Source organism: Hemitrygon akajei, chromosome 7 (genome assembly GCF_048418815.1).
Source record: "Hemitrygon akajei chromosome 7, sHemAka1.3, whole genome shotgun sequence".
Lineage (NCBI taxonomy): Eukaryota > Metazoa > Chordata > Chondrichthyes > Myliobatiformes > Dasyatidae > Hemitrygon > Hemitrygon akajei.
In genome coordinates this window covers 66,264,397-66,285,975 of record NC_133130.1, presented here as the reverse complement: position 1 = coordinate 66,285,975, position 21,579 = coordinate 66,264,397, and the positions used below count along the sequence as shown (strand labels likewise).

The following is a 21,579-nucleotide window of genomic DNA, read 5'->3' as shown; positions in this document are numbered from 1 at the left end:
AAGGCTCTGGGCCTGTACTCGCTGGAATTTAGAAGACCTTTGTAATAATAGCAAATTTAAAGTACAACCATTAAAAATAAGAGTTTCTCCTCTGCTCTTTGCTGCATTGCAAGCTAAAGTTAACAATATTCAAAAACATTCCTTTGATATATCTATGCAGTTATATAGTTTGCAACACCGATTATTTTGATAACTAATGATAAAATTAATGCAAAATTTACCATTTGATAATTATTATGCAATATTCAATTCTATTTGAATCACCTCAGAAAATGAAATTGCATGCCTACATGCAGCTAAAGCTAAATGACTTTCAGACTTGAGCTGATCATTTTTTGTTATTGAGTTAGAAATGGAATCAGGAGATTTCAGACCTATTTTGAGAGAAAAAAATACTTTTACTAAGGTTTAGTACAGGAAAATGAAGACTTAAATTTCATAGAACCTTTCACAATTTTGGGATGCCTAAATATTTTACAACCAATTAAGAACATTTTTAATCATTAAAGTCTAAGATAAATTGATTTAACTTTCTGTGAAATCCTAATGTCCATTCTGTCAGTTTAAAAACAGATACAATTCCACATATGGAAAATTATTGAATTATGTTCAACCCACAAAAAACATGGCAAATCCAATACAAACAACTATCTTCTCATTATCCCATTTTCCTTCATCATTAACTGATGATAGTAGTGTTATACCATAACTTATTATTCTGATCAACGTTGTTCATTTCGAGTTCTATCATATCTGCTTGACTTCAGACCACATTATAGTTTAGTCCTTAAGTTTAGCTTTCCTTTGAGTGTAGTCTGCTTGCATTAGAAGAATTGTATTATATAACATTGGGTAAAACACCACGTAAGGGATGTTACATTAGTGATAAGATGGTGTAGTGGTTCTAAATCAGCTCTCTGTTTAAACAAAGGTAAAGACAAAATGAGGTTCTGAAAAATAAACAATCCTCCCACAAATGACCAATTCTCAGAGAAAAACTGAAATAAGAAATTTGTTCTTTAATTTTGAGGTAATCAGTAAGGTCTCATTGTTTTATTTTTCTTTAATTCCAGCAGACACTTTACTTGTTTACTCCAGTCGGATTAAAAGATAAACAGCAGCGACTTACTCCTATAGGGCAAGTTGGATATGGCACCACAATAGCGTCGTATGTAGCCAAGTTCAGAAAAACACTTCTAGTAGAAGATATTGCTGGGGTAAGAATGAATAACATAAATTAGCTGTGCAGTTTTTCAGAACAGATGATTTTTTTGTGTGTGTTTGAAATTTCAATGTTGTTAAATCCTTATATGTCAGAAATCTCATGATTAACTCAGAGTTACAAAGATAAAAATTTATAAAGATAAAGATTAGCATTATTTGTCACTTGTATGTCAAAACATAAAGTGAAATATGTCATTTGCATCAGCGACCAACGCAGTCTGAGGAGGTGCTGGGGACAGGCCACAAATGCTACAATGCTTCTGGCACCAATATTGCATGCCCGTAACTTACCTATATATCTTTGAATTGTGAGGGGAAGCCACAGCACCCAGAGGAAATCCACGTGGTTACAGGGAGAATGTACAAACTCCTTACAGACAGAGGCAGAAATTGAACCCAGCTCACTGGCTTGTAAAGTGTTACACTGACTACCACGCTGCTTGCCACCCTGTGTGTCAATATGTTAATGATATCAAACTGAAGGAATGAAATTTCCTGCCAAAGGGTCTCGGCCCGAAACATCAACTATACTCTTTTCCATAGATGCTGCCTGGTCTGCTGAGTTCCTCCAGCATTTTGTGTGTGTTGAATGAAAATCCTGGAATGCATTGAACCAAATGTGTCCAAACAATTTGCAACACAGGTGGGAATCATTCCACGGAAAGTTTTGTTGAAATGTCTGTATGGTGCACATCTTTATACTTTCTGAATGCACTTTTGAACTAGTTGTTAAGGATATTTATTGACTGATATTTTGGAAAATTGTTGTGGATGTTGTGACATGTAGCAGGAATTCTACAGCTTTAACAAGCTTTTCTTCTTGATCAGTCCCTCTGGATTGAGGCTGACTCGTTTCCACTCCAGCTTCTGTGGTTGCTAATATTACCAGTTTAGGAACTGCATAAGCCACTGCTGATGGGATGGACAAATGTCCTCTTATTCCACCATTCAAACAGGACCCCTGCGTTTTCTTGATGCAGAACTTTGAGGGTTTCTACCATCCTGAATGCTTCTTTTTACTTTGGTCATGAGCCAGACATTCCCATGAGGTGGTGGAGATTTTGCATTTCTTCAAGGAGGCTCTGAGCACATCCTTGAATCTTTTCCTGTAGACTTGGTAGACTTGAATCTTGGTAGACTTTTTCCACGATAGAGCCTGGAGTGGGCATTCTTGAAATGGGAGATATTGCCTAGAGAAGCTTTGGTGGGCAGTGGGAATTTCTTATCTCAGTGAATTTCTGCTGCACCGCTACTAGGTTCCTAAATTTCATGCAAGATTCAGGCTGCAAATTAAGCAGCAGTTTTTGTGGATGCAGCATTGCTGTTTCCCTTCACTTTTTAGTTACCATTTTGTTTACTTCTGAAAGGACTTCACTGGCATTAAACATTTTTAGATGCTCTGAGGTCATGCACAGTCTACATGTAACTCTTATTTATAAAACCTTCAATTTCTGACTTTTCTTGTCCATCACCTTTGCACCTTTTATTTGCCTTAATTACTTGCATTTTCATTTCTGTGTTCCATGTGCAGGGAAATCTCACATTTTCTTAGATTATCCTTCATTTGCTAAATCATCGCCCACTCACTCACTTATTTTTGTAGATTGTTTGTATCTTCCTTATAACTTGTTTTTCCCACTTGTCATTCAGAATTATTTTACTATAATTTACTTGCTGCCATCATCTAAGTTATTAATATATTTTCTAATTATTTGAGACTCCATTGCTATCTCTATGGCACCTAACTGACTACCAGCTTGACTGACCTGAACTCTCTATCATCCAGTCCTCTATCCATGCTAATGTTTAACTTCCAAAGCTATGCTCTCTTACTTTGTTCAAGAACTACTTGATTCCTTGTCAGATGACTGGAAGTCTCACTAAAAACATCCAAAAGAACTCTAATCAGTTCTCAAACACAGTGTCTATTGAATGAAGCCATGTTGCCTGTGCTTGATTACATTATAATTTTCTAAATATCCTGCAACCCCTTTCTTAATAATGAATGCTAGCTTCTCCTCCCCACTGACAAATGTAATACAGACTGATCCTGTTTCACTGTCCTTTAAATTGGAACAATACCGTTGTGACTTTCTAGAATCTTGGGAACTTTGAAAAAACACAAACATTCAGAATCAGGCTTGTTATCACTAATATATATTGTGAAATTTGTTGTTTTGTGGCAGTGGTACAGTTCAACATAAAAATTGCTATAAATTACGATCATACATAAAAAATAAATAGTACAAAAAAAGGAAATTAGAACATAGTGTTCATGGACTGTTCAGAAATTTGATGGTGGAGGGGAGGAAGTTGTTCCTACAATACTGAGTCTGCATCTTCAGCTCCTTACCTCTTCATTGAAGGTGGTAATGAGAAGAGGGCATATGCTGGGTGATGAGGGTACTTCTAGATGCATGCTGCATTCTTGAGGCATCATCTTTTCATGATGTCCTCAATTGAGGGAAGACTGGTACCCATGATGCAGCTGGCTGAATTTACAACCCTCTGCTGCTTTTTCCTTTCCTGTGCATTGATGAATCCTTACCAAATGGTGATGCAACCAGTCAGCATGCTCTCCGCAATACAGCCATAGAAATTTGCTGAAGTCTTTGACATACCTAATCTCCCCAAACTCCTTATGAAGTACAGCCACTGTTGTACCTTCTTTGTAATTGCATCGATATGTAGGGTCCAGGATAGATCTTCAGATAGGTTGACACCCAGGAACTTGAAGCTGCTCACCCTTTCCACTGCTGACCCCTCAATGAAAACTGATGTGTGTTCTCCCAATTTCCCCCTTCCAATTTCTTGGTCTTATTGATGTTGAGGTGGACGTTGCTGTTGTGACACCTCTCAACCAGACAATCTGTCTCACTCCCATGCACCTCCTCTTCACCATTGGAGGTTCTGCCAACAACAGTTTTGTAACAACAGCTGTGCCTAGCCACAAAGTCATGAGTCTAGAGAGCGTACAGCAGTGGGCTAGGCACACACGTATCCTTGAGGTGTGCTTGTGTTGATTGTCATGAAAGAAATGTTACTGCCAATCTGCATTGTCTGCGGTCATTTAGGTAGTGGGGGTGAGGAGGGGAAAAGGGATCAGCCATGATTGAATGGCAGAGAAGACTCAATGGACCAAATGGTCTACTTCTGCTCCTATGTCTTATGGTCTTCTAATGAGGAAGTCAAGGATTGAGGTACAAAGGTCCAGGTTTTTGAGCTTGTTGATTCGTACTGAGGATATGATGGTTTTGAACGCCAAGCTGTAATCAATAAACAGCAGCCAGACGTAGGTATTGCTGTTGTCCAGGTTATCACAGCCAGTGAGATTGCATCTTCTGTAGGCCTGTTAGGGTAATAGACAAATTGCAGGGAGTCCAGATCCTTGCTTAGGCAGGAGTTGGTTTGACCCATGACCAGCCTCTCAAAGCACTTCATCAACGTAGGTCTGAGTGCTACTGGGTGATAGTCATTAAGGCAGCTCGCCCCGCTCTTCTTGGGTGCCAGTATGATTGATTCCCTTTAGAAGCATGTCCAAATCTCTGACTGCAGCCATGATTTTCTTCAACACTTCAGGCATATGGTTGGCACAAGTTTTCAGTGCCTTATCAGGTGCATCATTGGGGTTTGATGTCTTGCAAGGGTTCACTCTCTTGCTTTGATGTCAGCCTCTGAGACAGATGTCGCAGGGTCACAAGTGCTACTGGGATTTGCACAGGTATAGTTTTATTCGCCCTTTCAAAGCTTGCATAAGAGGTATTCAGCTCATTGGGAAGTGAAGCATCACAGTCATTTATAATATTAGGTTTTGCCTTGTATGAAGTAATGGCCTGCAAACTGCCACAGCTAATGTGTACCCAATTAAATCCCTAACTTCACTTGGAGTTGCTTTTTCACTCTTAAGATAGGTCATGCCTGGGCTTGCAGAGTTCTAGAGCTGGTTCTGGATGTAGAATTAAACAATCTTGAATCTTGAAATAATTATTCACAATCTCTGCTATTTCCTTCCTTAGGTAGAGCAATTAATATCTACCTTAGCATTTCTTTTTCTTTTAAAATGCTCTGTAAAACACTTATTAGTTGTTTTATTTCTTACTTTATGCTCCTCAGTAAATTTGCCTCCATAAGAATCTGGGGAAATTTAACCAGAAGTTACAGTGGACCATCTGTACCTGCAGCAAGAGCTAAAAACTTCAGGCTTGAACAGATAGGTGTTAGGTAACATAGCATCTACAAAATCACCAGGCAAGGATCATCCCTAGCAAAAGGGAGTCTGTCATTGGTATTACCATAGATGACTTCCCCCTGCCCCACCCCAGCTCATCAACACCCTGGGGATCATAATTGACTGGTAACTAGATCAGGTACATAAGAACCATAACCACGAGCAGTTCAGAGGTTGGATATCTTGCAATTGGTTAATCTTCTGCATCTCAAATGTGTTTTATCATGGATAAGGCACCTAAACAGCTTAATGTGATGGCTCACCTATATCCTAGATGAATGTAACTCCAATATCTCTGAGAAATTCAATGCCATCTAGGACAAAGCATTCCATCTGATTAACAAGCTATCAACTACCTAAACATTAATATTCCCCACCACCAGTGCACAGTAGACACAGTGTGAACCATCTACAAAATGCATACAATTATTCCAGTGGCATCCCTTAAGCCCAAAATCTCTACCACTCAGAAATACAAGGGCTGCTGACATGTGGGGCAACATCACTTACATGTTGCCCTTCAGGTCACAATTTGTTAACATTTGGAAATATATCACTGGGTCTAAGTCTTTGAACTCCTGAATCAAGAGCACTCTGGGATATCTTCACTGGAAGGACTGCAGCAATTCAACCAACACCTTCTGATGAACAGTAAATGCTGCCTTTGTCAGTGAGATTAATAAAAAGTTTACTTCTCTGTGAGAGAACTGTGAAGAGGTACTTGCAAAATTTGTATGAGCCTTCTCTTTTCCTTCCTTTTTAGGACAAAAGATTCCCCAAAGGGACGGGGCTGGAATCAGCAAGTCCTATCCAATCTGTTCTCTGTTTACCAATAATCACTGCCGGCGATGAGTTAATAGGTGTTTTGGAACTGCATCGATATTTCAGCAAAGATGCCTTTGACATCAACCAACAGAAGGTTGGTTCCAGCTGTAGATTATGAATTCAAAGCTTGGTTCTCTTTCTGAAACTTGAACATATTGTCCAGTTAGCACTTTCATCTAATCTTTTTGAATCTCAGTCACCCAAGAATATTTGGGGATGTATTCTGTGCTGTGAATCTTAAAAATAAACACTGACAGTTGATTATTATGCCAGTTCATCACAGCAGGAGAATGTAAAACTTACTGTGGTGAGATGCTAACCCATTCGTAACAGAAAATTTGTTTGTAAACCGAGGGGGTTGACCTCAGTAGATATTGTTTATTATAAATTGAAATCACTACTATTGATAGCATCCCTAGGTTTGGAAGGCAACAATTCTAGTGGGTCTCTGTATCTAATTATTGAATAGTATTGATGGACTTTTAGTTACATGGAATCAGCTTGGTCTCAGAGATCAAATGGCCTCGGCAATGCATGTTAAAAGTGAATATATGAAAAATGAGCGCTTACTGGGGAAATGTTAAGCTGACCATCCCAAAATGGAGACACTGCCTTCAGCACAAGGGAATGAAGATTGGAGGAGTGAACAGAAATGTTCTCCACATTTAGTTTGACAATACTGGTTGAACTTCTTTTATGCTCTTTGCTCCAGGTTGCCACTGCAAATTTAGCGTGGGCTTTGGTGGCAATACATCAAATCCAGGTAAGCTTTTGCTATTTCCTGATTTTGTATCAAATCTTCAGCATTGAAAATATAAACGTATAAATGCAGCAATTTCTAGAACAGATGGTTTGAAGTAGTACAATGTAATGACCATATAACAATTACAGCACGGAAACAGGCCATCTTGGCCCTTCTAGTCCATGCTGAAACATTTACTCTCACCTAGACCCACCGACCTGCACTCAGCCCATAACTCTCCATTCCTTTCTTGTCCATATACCTATCCAAATTTACTTTAAATGACAATACCGAACCTGCCTCTACCACTTCTACTGGAAGCTCGTTCCACACAGCTGCCACTATCTGAGTAAAGAAAATCCCCTTGTGTTACCCCTAAACTTTTGCCCCTTAACTCTCAACTCATGTCCTCTTGTTTGAATCTCCCCTACTCTCAATGGAAAAAGCCTATCCATGTTAACTCTATCTATCCCCCTCATAATTTTAAATACCTCTATCAAGTCCTCCCTCAACCTTCTACGCTCCAAAGAATAAAGACCTAACTTGTTCAACCTTTCTCTGTAACTTAGGTGCTGAAACCCAGGTAACATTCTAGTAAATCTTCTCTGTACTCTCTCTATTTTGTTGACATCTTTCCTATAATTTGGTGACCAGAACTGTACACAATACTCCAAATTCGGCCTTACCAATGCCTTGTACAATTTTAATATTACATCCCAACTCCTATACTCAATGCTCTGATTTATAAAGGCCAGCATTCCAAAAGCTTTCTTCACCACCCTATCCACATGAGATTCCACCTTCAGGGAACAATGCACCATTATTCCTAGATCACTCTGTTCTGCTGCATTCTTCAATGTCCTACCATTTACCATGTATGTCCTATTTTGATTATTCCTACCAAAATGTAGCACCTCACACTTATCAGCATTAAACTCCATCTGCCATCTTTCAGCCCACTTTTCTAATTGGCCTAAATCTCTCTGCAAGCTTTGAAAACCTACTTCATTATCTACAACGCCACCTATCTTAGTATCATTTGCATACTTACTAATCCAATTTAACACCCCATCATCCAGATCATTAATGTATATGACAATCAACATTGGACTCAGTACAGATCCCTGAGGCATACCACTAGTCACTGGCCTCCAACCTAACAAACAGTTATCCACCACTACTCTCTGGCATCTCCCATTCAGCCACTGTTGAATCCATTTTACTACTTCAATATTAATACCTAACAATTGAAACTTCCTAACTAACCTTCTGTACGGAACCTTGTCAAAGGCCTTACTGAAATCCATATAGACAACATCCACTGCTTTACCCTTGTCAACTTTCCTAGTAACCTCTTCAAAAAATTCAATAAGATTTGTCAAACATGACCTTCCACGCACAAATTCATGTTGACTGTTCCTAATCAGACCCTGTCTACCCAGATAATTATATATACCATCTCTAAGAATACTTTCCATTAACTTACCCACCACTGACATCAAACTTACAGGCCTATAATTGCTAGGTTTACTCTTAGAACCCTTTTTAAACAATGGAATCACATGAGCAATACGCCAATCCTCCGGCACCATCCCTGTTTCTAAAGACATTTGAAATATTTCTGTCAGAGCCCCCGCTATTTCTACACTAACTTCCCTCAAGGTCCTAGGGAATATCCTGTCAGGATCCGGAGATTTATCCACTTTTACATTCCTTAAGAGTGCCAGTACTTCCTCCTCTTTAATCGTCATAGTTTCCATAACTTTCCTACTTGTTTCCCTGACCTTACACAATTCAATATCCTTCTCCTTAGTGAATACCAAAGAAAAGAAATTGTTCAGTTTCTTTTGCAGAGAGTGAAGGGTGATATAATTTTTTGGTTACACACTTGGAATAATGTTTAATCAATAGTCTTGCATTCTAAGGTAAACTACTCAGAACATTCATTTTCATGTATAAAAGTGTATTTTTTCTAATTTTATTCCATTTCTCATAAATCATAATTCTTCGCTCATTTGACGACACCCAAATTAAATTGGTATAACAACTGCTTTGCATAACACCAATAGCTACCTTCAGCTCTTTCAATTGCTTCTGTTGCTTGGCCCAAAATGATTCCATGCAAAATCAGCAAACTCTACCCCAGTTTGCCTGGCTGGTATTGAACAAGAACCTGACCGTACCGGTTTCTGTTGCTGTGCAAGCACATGCATATGTATGTTGATAAACTTATTCTCGTTCAGTCTATGGTATGAACTCAGATTTATTCAAGAAAAGGAGGAAGCTGTTAACTCCTTGAGCCTGTAAATAGTCCTTCAATAGCTCTAAGTTTCAATTATAAGATGAACAGTTTGATCTTGCATTAATTTGCAGAAAGCTACAAACTTTTAGCAATTTTTAAATGTAGGAGAATTCATTCCTAAAATGACCTTGTCATTACATCTTGTTCCACCAGTTCCTTCTGTTCTTCCACTGTTTCTAATTTTTATTGTATTTGAAATACTCCACCCTATTGTTCGTTTGTTACGTGCCCTGGGCATGGGCGATCGTGGGCTTTCCACGACCACGACCTGGGCAATCATGGTCTTTCCATGACTATGATTAATGGTAAATTTTTCTGAAGAAGTGGTTTGCCTTTGCTGCCTTCTGAGCAGTGTCTTTACAAGATGGGTGACCCCCGGCCTTTATCAATACTCTTCAGAGATTGTCTGCCTGGCATCAATGGTCGCATAACTAGAACCTGTGATATGCACCAGCTGCTCATACAACCATCCACCACCTGCTCCCATGGCTTCAGGTGACCCTTATCGGGGGGCTAAACAGGTGCTGCACCTTGCCCAAGGGTTACCTGCAGGCCAGAGGAGGAAAGGAGTGTCTTACACCTCCTTTGATGGAGACGCATCTCCATGCTGCCACCCCACTCCATTCTATGTAGAGTTCATTGTTGTTGACCTTGTATTTACTTCAATTGAAATATATTTGCCAATGTTTTATCAATGTGATTCATCTTTATATTTAAATCTACAATATTTACGATGCTTCTTAGCTTTCTTTCCGATACAAAATGGAGTCTAGCTTTCTCTTCCATTATCTGACTCATCACATACAATGAATAGTTGAGACCCTAATAGAGATTGCTGTGAGACAACGCTTATTTCATATGGTCTGAATGACTTTACCAAAAGCTTTCTGGAAATCCATATTAATCTGAATAGACATTTCTGTGCCTTCTACTTCAGTTATTTGAAAGAATTCAGAGAGGTTTGCTAGCCATGAATTATCCTTCTCAGCTTTTTCAAGTAGCTAAGTGACATGAACAATTTTCCAAAGTGTAGCAGCAGTTCCTCCCACTCATCTTCTGTCATTTTACCTGTGTCACATCATGTTGTAGTCAGCATTACCAAAATCAAGAATTTTTGTAGCTACTTTGTATTTTCTGCTTTCAAACAAACATGGAAATTAATCATATGGATAAATGTCCACTGCTAATCTCTATTTTTATTCATTTTACCATTAAAGGCAAAAATCATATTTTTGTTTAATTCATTTTGTTGCTTTTATTTCCATATTCCCAATTTTCTTGGATAGGACTTTTTTTCCACTCACTTTGTGGCAAGTGTGATTGAGCTTCATTTGAGACTTGGGGTGGGTTGGGGTGTTAAGAATAGTTATGGTCACAAATGGGTTAGGTTCTAGTGGTGGGGACCCGAAGTATGTTAGTAGTGTAGAAACCCTACCTGTGTTTGACCAGTCTCCCACTTGTTGCTGCCGGCAGAAGGTGCATAAGTCTTGGGTCTCACACAGCAAAGTTCGATCGCCTTGGCAGCTTGTGGCTGTGGACTAATTTTTAGGGACTCTGCAGTTTAACGTTTAAGGTCCTTCCTAAGCACTGAATACGCTTCATGACTGTGGACTCACTTTTGAGTACTCTGCAGTTCATATTCCGTATGTTTTTGTTTGCTCTTCTTTTGCTACTTGAACAATTTGATCGAGATGTTTTGGTGTGGAACTGGCTCTGTGTGCTGTGGTCTGCAGCCGCTGACACAGCGCTGAACTAACTGACCTGGTAGCTGTGGCTCCTAGACAGTTTCAGGGACTCTGTGGTTTGATGTTTAATGTTCTGTGTGTTACTTACTCGCTCTTTGCTGTTAGTTTTTTTGTTTTGTGCGTTGGGTGTTTGATGTCCTTTGTTGCGTGGGGTTTTTCTTTAAACAGGTTCCATGGTTTCCTTTGTTTTGTGGCTGCCTGTGGGATGACAAATCTCAGGGTTGTATACTGTATAAGTACTTTGAACTTTATTAATTAAGTGCAAACTTTCTGCAATTACACAATGAAATCAGAAAATGAACCTTTTGTAGCGGTGTGCTACACGCAGCGCTGAAATAACGACACGTAGTCAATGAGCTGCAGTTGCAAAAAAGGTTTATTCAAACTTCGCGGCCTCGCTTTAAAGCCTTCCTGATACAGCAGGGGGCTGTATTCGCAGTCCTGTCCCGCGTGCGGGCTTTTCCCCTTGCTGGTGAAGCAGACTTGGCGCCCTTTTTGGGACCGGCCTCAATGCCGGCGCACGCCACTTTGTGAGCCAGTTCGAGTGCGCTGGGAAGTGGGTCGCCACATAACCCCCCCCCCCCCAGAACCGGCAATACACCCCCCAATGTCCACAGTCTGGGCCGGACTCTGTTTGGGAGGTCTGCCTCTGCGCCGTGGTGCCAGAATCTCGACCGGCTGCGCCAAGTCCACATGGGCCGGTTTGAGTCGGTTCACCGTGAAAACCTCCTCTCTCCCCCCAATGTCCAGCATGAATGTGGACCCGTTGTTTCTGATCACCATAAATGGCCCCTCGTAGGGCCACTGTAGCGGTGCCCGATGTCCGCCCCGTCATACAAAAACGAACTTACAGTTTTGCAGGTCTTTGGGTACGCAGGTCGGGCTCTGCCCATGCTGCGAAGTGGGTATGGGGGCCAGGTTACCGAGCCTCTCGCGTAGTCTGCCCAGGATGCTGCGGTTCTTCCTCTTGCCCCCTTGGGGCTGGTATGAACTCTCCTGGGACGACCAGGGGTGCGCCGTACACTAACTTGGCCGACGAGGTGTGCAGATCCTCTTTGGGCGCCATGCAGGTTTGCTGCAAAGTCCTGAATGTGCGGCACAGGGTAGCAGTCCGGTGTTGTAGCCTCGTTCAGCCTGTGGTAGTCGCCGCATGGTCTCCAGCCCCCTGTTGCTTTGGGCACCATGTGCAGGGGGGAGGCCCATGGGCTGTCGGACCGCCGTATGATCCCCAATTCCTCCATCCTCTTGAACTCCTCCTTCACCAGTTGGAGCTTGTCCGGGGGAAGCCTTCGAGCACGGGCGTGGAGGGGTGGTCCCTGTGTCGGGATGTGGTGCTGAACCCCGTGTCTGGGCATGGCTGCCGTGAACTGCGGTGCCAGAACTGATGGGAAATCCGCCAGGACTCTGGTAAAGTCGTTGTCGGACAGCGTGATGGAGTCTAAGTGTGAGGCCGGCAACTGGGCTGCACCCAGGGAGAACGTCTGAAAGGTCTCGGCGTGGACCAGTCTCTTCCTGGGCAGGTCGACCAGTAGACAGTGAGCTCGCAAAAAATCAGCTCCCAGGAGCGGTTGGGCTATGGCGGCCAGTGTGAAGTCCCACGTGAACTGACTGGAGCCGAACTGTAGCCGTACCGTACGGGTGCCGTAGGTCCTTACTGTGCTGCCGTTCGCGGCCCTCAGGGTGGGACCCGGTGCCCTGTTGCGGGTGTCGTAACTCGTTGGAGGTAAGACGCTGATCTCGGCTCCGGTGTCGACCAAAAAGCGGCGTCCCGACCGCTTGTCCCACACATGCAGGAGGCTATCCCGATGGCCAGCCGCCGTAGCCCCTGGCGTTTCCCGGGAACTTGCAGGGCGAGCTACAGCGGCGGGCTTCTGCGCCCCACTGCTGGTGGTAGAAGCACCATTGTTCGTTGGCCTCCTCACCCCTGCCTCTGTGGCCGGGCCTGGTCTGGTTTGCTGCCGGGAGCGTGGCCTGGTGATCTGTGCGACGGACGCCCTACTCTCCTTCTTGGCTTTCCACAGCAAGTCCGCCCGGGCCGCCACCTTCCGGGGGGTCACTGAAATCCGCGTCGGACAGCAGCAGGCGTATGTCCTCGGGCAGCTGCTCCAGGAATGCCTGCTCAAACATGAGGCAGGGCTTGTGTCTTCCGGCCAGGGAGAGCATCTCGTTCATCAAAGCCGATGGCGGTCTGTCTCCCAAACCATCCAGGTGCAGTAAGCGGGCAGTTCGCTCGCACCATGAGAGTCCGAAAGGCCTTATGAGCAGGGCTTTGAATTTCGTGTATTTGCCATCCGCTGGGGGAGACTGTATGAACTCCTCAACCTGGGCCGCTGTTTCCTGGTCGAGGGAGCTCACCACGTAGTAGTAACGGGTGTCCTCTGAGGTTATCTGCCGAATGTGGAATTGGGCTTCTGCTTGCTGGAACCATAGGTGAGGTCGCAGCGTCCAGAAGCTTGGCAGTTTTAACGAAACCGCATGAACAGATGCGGCGTCGTTCATCTTCGGCCCAAATATCGTTTGGGCCATTGGGGTCACCAATTGTAGTGATGTGCTACACGCAGCGCTGAAATAACAACACGTAGTCGATGAGCTGCAGTTGCAAAAAAGGTTTATTCAAACTTCACAGCCTTGCTTTAAAACCTTCCTGATCCCGCCCTCTCCGGGCAGGAATACTGTGGGGGGGGGGGGGGCGTATTCGCAGTCCCGTTCCGCGCCCGGGCTTTTCCCCTTGCTGGTGAAGCAGACTTGGCGCCCTTTTTGGGACCGGCCTCAATGCCGGGGCGCACCGATTTGTGAGCCGCATCAAGTGCACTGGTAAGTGGGTCGCCACACTTAGCCAGTTAAGATCTGGCACTGGTTTAACAATTCCATTTTAATGAAAAGAAATTACTCCAAAAAAAGGAAGTTATGTGCAGGTAATCTACACTTTTTATTTTTATTTAAAATGCATTAAGTTGTTTTTTTTTGTGTGTTCAAATCCTTTCCAATTTTTCAATAGTATATATAAATTTTAGATGCTTTTGAATGTGAGTGACATTTACATTCAAGCTGTTTGATAGCACTTTCGGTCTATTCAGTCTAGAGACAAAACTTCAAAGCTTGTCAAAACAATTCTCTGAAATTTATAATCAAGCAGATCTCGTGCTGACAAGGGCCTTGTGATCAACTGGGCTGGGGCTTGCTTCAAGCACCAAGTTGCCACTGGAAGATTTGGCCAATGCTGCATTCCATGAGCATATAGGTAACCAGAGGTCATGGTATCACCATTCCAAGGGAAATTTGGGCCTACAGGCTCTATTTCCTGTCAAGATGATAACAGGAATACAACATTTGTGTTTGATATCTCAGGCATCAGTTGTTTGGACTAAATCCTCCTTACTTTATACTGTTATAATTCCCCTACATTTGCCATTAACTCCGGAGACAATGTAATTTTTAGCTGTATTGCAGCCTGTCCAGGCTGTCCTTCATTTTTACTTGTGAGTCCGGCAGCATAAGAACAGCTGCAGCATCTGACAACTGGGTAACATTCTGTGTTGTCACAATCCCCTGCCTGGCATATCCTGTATTCCATTAAGTTGAATAACCAGCTCAGAGTTGCTGAGGAGGATGAAAGTGTCTGTTGAACGCAGTACAAGGCTGAAAAAGAGTTGCTAACATGGTGAAGTACTAACACAGGACTATATTAATGCTAAAAAAGTGAAAGCAGTGTGCTGCAGACAGTGTTAACCTGATTGATAGAAGGAGACAATTGGTTCATCATCACTGTTAAAATGTTATACAATTAATCTGGCTTCCCTTCACTACTTGCGTTCTCTTCTTACTTTTTGTGTTTATATACTGTTCTCTTAAACAAGTTGTTATTAAATTTACTCCTTCCATCATATACTTCCTTCATTTAATAAGTTTCTTCATCTCTTGGTATCTTTTTTTCCTCAGTTACTTTATATTTGCCTCTGGTTATTCACATAACTGCTCTAAAAAACAAACCCTGTACAAACTCCTTTCCTATTTGCTTTCTATTATGCATCAGTTAAAAATTGGTGAAAATCAAAGGGGATATGTCAAATCTCTTTAACCTACAAAAAAAAGTAGAGACTGTGATGAGATTTCTCTGATGAGGCTTCTACGTCATTGGGCCAGGATAGTCTACTGGTGATGTTTTCTCCCAGGGACAAGAAGCTGAACCGCAGCTCTGGTGTAAACAGAAGCATGTACGTAAAAGTTTAAACTGGCTCTTTCAGAGCAAGTGAGAGCCCAGCTTCAAACGAATGCACAGATCTCAGGAAACTCGGGAGCAGCAAAACAGAGCCATGGTCAGTCAGAGCAAGCAAATAAGTGTATCTGCAATTACTTCAAATAAGCAAAAGGTACAAACCCCATTTCCAGAAAAGTTGGGATATTTTCCAAAATGCAATAAAAACAAAAATCTGTGATATGTTAATTCACGTGAACCTTTATTTAACTGACAAAAGTGCAAAGAAAAGATTTTCAATAGTTTTACTGACCAACTTAATTGTATTTTGTAAATATACACAAATTTAGAATTTGTTGGCTGCAACACACTCAACAAAAGTTGGAACAGAGTTAAAATAAGATTGAAAAGTGCACAGAGTATTCAAGTAACACCGGTTTGGAAGACTCCACATTAAGCAGGCTAATTGGTAGCAGGTGAGGTATCATGACTGGGTATAAAAGTAGCGTCCATCAAAGACTTAGTCTTTGCAAGCAAGGATGGGTCGTGGCTCACCCCCTTGTGCCAAAATTCGTGAGAGAATTGTTAGTGAGTTCAAAAGGAACATTTCCCAATGCAAGATTGCAGAGAATTTAGGTCTTTCAACATCTACAGTACATAATATTGTGAAAAGATTCAGAGAATACAGAGACATCTCAGTGCGTAAAGGGCAAGGTCGGAAACCACTGTTGAATGCGCGTGATCTTCGAGCCCTCAGGCGGCACTGCCTAAGAAACCGTCATGTTACTGTGACAATTATAGCCATCTGGGCCTGGGAGTACTTCGGAAAACCATTGTCACTTAACACAGTCCATCGCTGCATCCAGAAATGCAACTTGAAACTGTGTTACGCAAGGAGGAAGCTGTACATCAACTCTATGCAGAAGCGCCGGCGAGTTCTCTGGGCCCGAGCTCATCTCAGATGGACCGAAAGACTGTGGAACCGTGTGCTGTGGTCAGATGAGTCCTCATTTCAGCTAGTATTCGAAAAAAAATGGGCGTCGACTTCTCCGTGCCAAAGATGAAAACGACCATCCTGATTGTTATTAGCGAAAGGTGCAAAAGCCAGCATCTGTGATGGTATGGGGGTGCATTAGTGCCCACGGCATGGGTGAGTTGCATGTATGTGAAGGTACCATTGACTCTGAGGCGTATATTAGGATTTTAGAGAGACATATGTTGCCATCAAGGCGACGTCTCTTCCCGGGACGTCCATGCTTATTTCAGCAGGACAATACCAGACCACATTCTGCACGGGCTACAACAGCATGGCTTTGTAGATACAGAGTGCGTGTGCTTGACTGGCCTGCTGCCAGTCCAGATCTATCTCCTATTGAAAATGTATGGCGCATCATGAAGAGGAGAATGAGACAACGGAGACCACGGACTGTTGAGCAGCTGAAGTCTTATATCAAGCAAGAATGGACAAAATTTCCAATTGCAAATCTACTACAATTAGTATCCTCAGTTCCAAAACGATTAAAAAGTGTTATTAAAAGGAAAGGTGATATAACACAATGGTAAACATGCCACTGTCCCAACTTTTGTTGAGTGTGTTGCAGCCATCAAATTCTAAATTTGTGTATATTTACAAAATACAATTAAGTTGGTCAGTAAAACTATTGAAAATCTTTTCTTTGTACTTTTGTCAGTTCAATAAAAGTTCACGTGAATTAGCATGTCACAGATTTTTGTTTTTATTGCATTTTGGAAAATATCCCAACTTTTCTGGAAACGGAGTTTGTATTTATAAGGTTAGTTTTCTATCCCTTTAAAATTATAGAGTTGTACAGTATAGAAACAGGTCCTTCAGCCCACTGTTTATATAACAACCCACTTGCCTGCATTAATTCCATATCCCTCTGTGCTTGCTTATTCAAGCATCAGTCCAGATTAGATTTAAATGTTTTTACTTGTTCTACCTCCACCACTCCTTTGGTAGCTTATTTCAGATGCCACCTACTCTTTGTGTGTAACATTTGTCCTTTAGATAGCCTTTGAATCTCACTTTAAGCCTATGCCTTCTAGTTGTAGACAGACACACCATTGTGAAAGAGACACCGGCCATCTAGCTGAAGTCTTTCAAGTGAAGCACTATATTATGTGAGCACATACCAATATTCCATTATTGTCCCTGGGTCAGAATCCAAGAATATGCATTGTAGAAGCACCCTCTCCAGATGGACTGCAGTGCTGCAAAATAAACCCGTCCACCACAGCCTTTTCTGAGTCAACTAAGGATGTGCAATAAATGTGGCCTTTGTGCTGTTACACCCACGTCATGTGAATTAACCAAAAAAAATCTCGCATCAATGCACACTCTCACGAAATGCAGACATACAAAGTTCACTGATTACCTGCATATAAGCTGATGCACCATCAATAACTCACTCTGAGACGTAAAAGTGAGATATCGGTTTTTATTGACTGAAAGAAGGAACGAGCAGTGATTGACCACCAAGCTACATCCTGGAGACTGAGAGGCCAGGCTCAGACCTCCATCACCTTTATACAGGGGTCTGTGGAAGGAGCCACAGGAGCAGTTATCAGGGGGCGTGTCCAGACAGGTATATGTAGTTCACCACATAAGCATTCTCTTTTGCATGCATACATACAATCACTGCCAAAGACACTCAGATCTAAATGTATTGAAGAAAAAAGTCTTTTAAATGTTACCCTAATGTGTAGTCTTATTTTTCAGGTGTCAAAAGGTCTTGCCAAACAAACTGAATTGAACGATTTTCTACTGGATGTTTCCAAGTAGGTGATTAATGTCTTTAATATGAAAAAATAATTTTTAGTAGATAGTGTTTACAATCTCTGCAATTCATTATATTACGAAGCATAAAAAATCTGAATTAGGATACCTTAGATCAAAGTGTGTTAATGAAATTATGGTTTCAGTTAGACATTAAGGTGCAAAGCTAAAGCAAGGCAGGCTGAGAGGTCAAGAACCTATCGTACCATAGTAAGGGTCCATTAAATAGTCTTATAACAATGGGATATAAGCTGTCTTTGCGCCTGGTGGTGTGTGCTCTTGTATCTTCTGCCTGATGGGGGTGGGGTGGGTGAGCAGAGAGAATGTTGGGGCCTTTATGTTGTCTGATATATTGAGGCAGTGAGAAGTGTAGACAAGGCCCAAAAAGGAGAGGCTGGTTTCTGTGATCTGCTGAGCTGTGTCCACAGCTCTCTGCGGTTCTTGCAGTCTGAGGCAGAGCAGATGCTATAGCAAGCTGTGATGGTGGGCCAGAAGGCCCCTTCCTGTGCTGTGCTGTTCTATATTCTAAGTAGGAATCTCGTATGTTAAAACACCTAGTTTTCAGTTGTAGAACTGGTTTGGTGCTTGCTAAGTAGACTTTGCTCAAAAGCAAGAACAGGTTAATCCAAAATAAATGTAAATCACTGAGTAGTGTAAATAACTTACTATTCACTTTTTCCCCCCCATACAGAACCTATTTTGATAATATATTGGCAATAGATTCACTACTTGAACACATTATGGTGAGTACTTATCTATGCAGCTGGAAGAATCTAGATTTTAGCAGTGGTGTTTAACTGAAAGAAGTTGAAATGGAAGTATGATTTGCCCTTTTTTAAAATTAACGCTTTCCTTTCAGAATGAAAGACAAGCATTTGGCACTGTTCCTGTTGCATTTGCTCATGCCATCCATTCATGATTGTATTGCCTATCCATTTACTTAAATGTGTAAAGATATTGTTTAGAGATGGACACAAGATTGAAAAATTATTGTTAACTATGGAAAATCAGTGCCAGTTGTAAGTTATAGTAGAAGAAATGGAAGGGGTTGCATTTTTAAAGAAGTCTATGATAAATGTTAGTGCTTATTGAAATGTAAATGTTCAGGAACAGAGTGTTGTCTTGACATTTTGTAATTTGTAACAGCGTGATGTATTTGAAGATCATTAAAACAGTTGAACTCCTTTACTGTGAAATATTTGAAGATAGTGAAACTCCTTAACTGTGATGTTATCTTTGCCTAAATTCTTAAGAAACAAACGGATTCAGTGTTTAAATGACCATAAACCTAGTTTAGTTAAGAATGCAACTGTAAGACTACTTGCAATAAGGCAGAGGGAAGATTTTGTGTTGCTAATAATACAATAAGCCAAGGTATACTTGTAATCTTCTGATATTATGAATGTTTTAAGCTGATTGGGGAGCTGCCAGTTCCTGCTGATTGTCGCCCATGGAGCTTTCCCTTTGTTGTCGCGTGTCCCTTACTACAGCCTTTAAGTAGGAAGCTGATTGGTGAGGTCCAACTTCGTGTGACCCCTGCAATCGTGCTCTGCCCTCCAGATTCTCTCTCCACACAATGGGTTACCTTACTGTCAGAATAATTATTTTAGCTTGAATGTTTGTGAATGGACAGCATAGAAAGCTGGGCTTCCTTGGCACAGGCGAGTCCCAGGGTTCTGCACAGTTATGTAGATGTAAATTAGCATTCTAGATGATCATCTATGTAGATAAAAGATCTAGTCCAATTCAAAGTATATTGATTGTCAATACATCCAGTTGATTTTACATTTATGCTTGTGATATAAATGCCAATAAATCTAGAACAATAGTTGTTGCAACAGCTTGATGATAAAGAAACATGATAGTTATATTAAATGCCAATACCTATTTTAATATACTTAATTTTGCATATCTATATAACTAAATTATATAAACAAATTTGAAATCTGCAGCAAAGAGTGTGGAGGTCATATGAGAACACTATATATAAAGCTTCAGTGGGGCTGTAGCTAAGAGTACTGCATATGGCAGTGGTTGTCACTCCACAGAAAGGGCAAATGAGATTAATGAGGATATTCCCAGGGCTGGGAAATTGTAATTAAGTGGAGGGATTTACTAGTCTGAAGCTGATTTCACTGTAATAAAGGCAAATTGAGGGGGATTTAATGTGAATTTTGAGAAACCAAGATGCAGCGAATCTTAATTGAAACACACTGACTTAAAGTAATAGTTTTTTTATTACTAATTTTTTATTGCAACACCAACAAATTATATTCAATACAACCAATTGCAGATTACATTTTGACTGTTTAACCCAGCCACCCCCCAACCTTCTTCACCATCGCCCCTCTACCCCTCTCCCCTCCACCAACCAACTGAATAGTAGTGCATACACAGACAAAGAATTCCTATTTTAACAAAAGATCTTTTAAGTTTGATATCAGACTTGTCCACATTAAGGTTGTGTTTGGTCGTGCATCATTCACTCTTGCTGATGAAAGTTCCAAGTAAGAAATGTCCAAAAAGCTCTGAAGCCAGTGAGTATATGAAATATCATGGGGAGGTTTCCAACGCTGGACTACAATCTTCTTAGCTGCAGTCGGGCCTGCCTGCCAGACTTTGCGTGTTTTATCTGTAAGGGAAAGGTGGGAGCCATCATTTAGAAGATGTACAGCAGGGTCCATTGGTAATTGTACCCCCGTTAGTTCTGTAAGAGTACTGATAACCTTCCCCCATAAACCAAAAACCCCTGGACGTTCCCATACAACATACTCTTTCCCATAAAAGAGCCAACGGTTCCGTGGGGGCAAAATGAGCAATATGGGTCAGGAACCAGTCCCATTTGATGCCTAATTCTCGGTGTTAAATATTCTCTAAGACAACATTTTAAGTGAATATACCGATGATTTGGGTTTTTCAAAGCACCGGCAGCATTATCCCAAATCGCATCCCAGTCTAAGTCTTGTCCCAATTCAGATATGTCCCTATCCCAGGCTTTCATTCCTGATGTGGGCATATAATTCTGGGAGTTTAATTTATCATAGATATATGACAGTATCTGTCCTGGAGCACCCTGTATCCAACTTAAAATGTGATGGTCCTTTAAATCTGACCCCCAGGGAACACCGTAGGCTTTACAAGCTGATCTTACTCTGAGGTAGAAGAAAAGAGAGTGTTTATCGATATATAAGATATCAGTTCTTGAAAGCTAAGGATAGTACTTGCCCCATTAATATCTTGAAGAGTAGCAATACCTTTATCCTCCCAAGTTCTGTTAGTGAATGGTTTCCCGCCAGATAGAAAATGACTATTGTTCCATAATGGAGATGATTTGCACCATACACTTTTAAATTTTAGGAATTTTTCTGCTGCTCTAAACACTTGTAGCATATGGGTTAAATTTGGACCGTAATACAAATCACATTTTTTGGTAGACATACCTATAAGGAGAAAGTCCTTCAACCTTATTGGTACTATTAGCTCTTGTCCTATATTTTTCCGTAATGAAACTTTATCCTCCT

At 41.4% G+C, this 21,579-nt stretch overlaps 1 protein-coding gene across 5 annotated transcripts in view; it reads left to right on the top strand.

The window, feature by feature from the left end:
* pde10a (phosphodiesterase 10A) overlaps positions 1–21,579 on the top strand; it is a 443,486-nt gene that overhangs the window by 310,808 nt on the left and 111,099 nt on the right. For 4 of the 5 annotated variants that reach the window (XM_073051085.1, XM_073051087.1, XM_073051089.1 and 1 more), the window contains 5 exons: positions 1,074–1,217; positions 6,216–6,371; positions 6,990–7,040; positions 18,002–18,060; positions 18,750–18,801. In XM_073051085.1, the coding sequence (XP_072907186.1) occupies positions 1,074–1,217; positions 6,216–6,371; positions 6,990–7,040; positions 18,002–18,060; positions 18,750–18,801 (462 nt within the window). The remainder of the gene's footprint in view (positions 1–1,073; positions 1,218–6,215; positions 6,372–6,989; positions 7,041–18,001; positions 18,061–18,749; positions 18,802–21,579) is intronic. The other variant, XM_073051084.1, reaches the window with a different exon arrangement.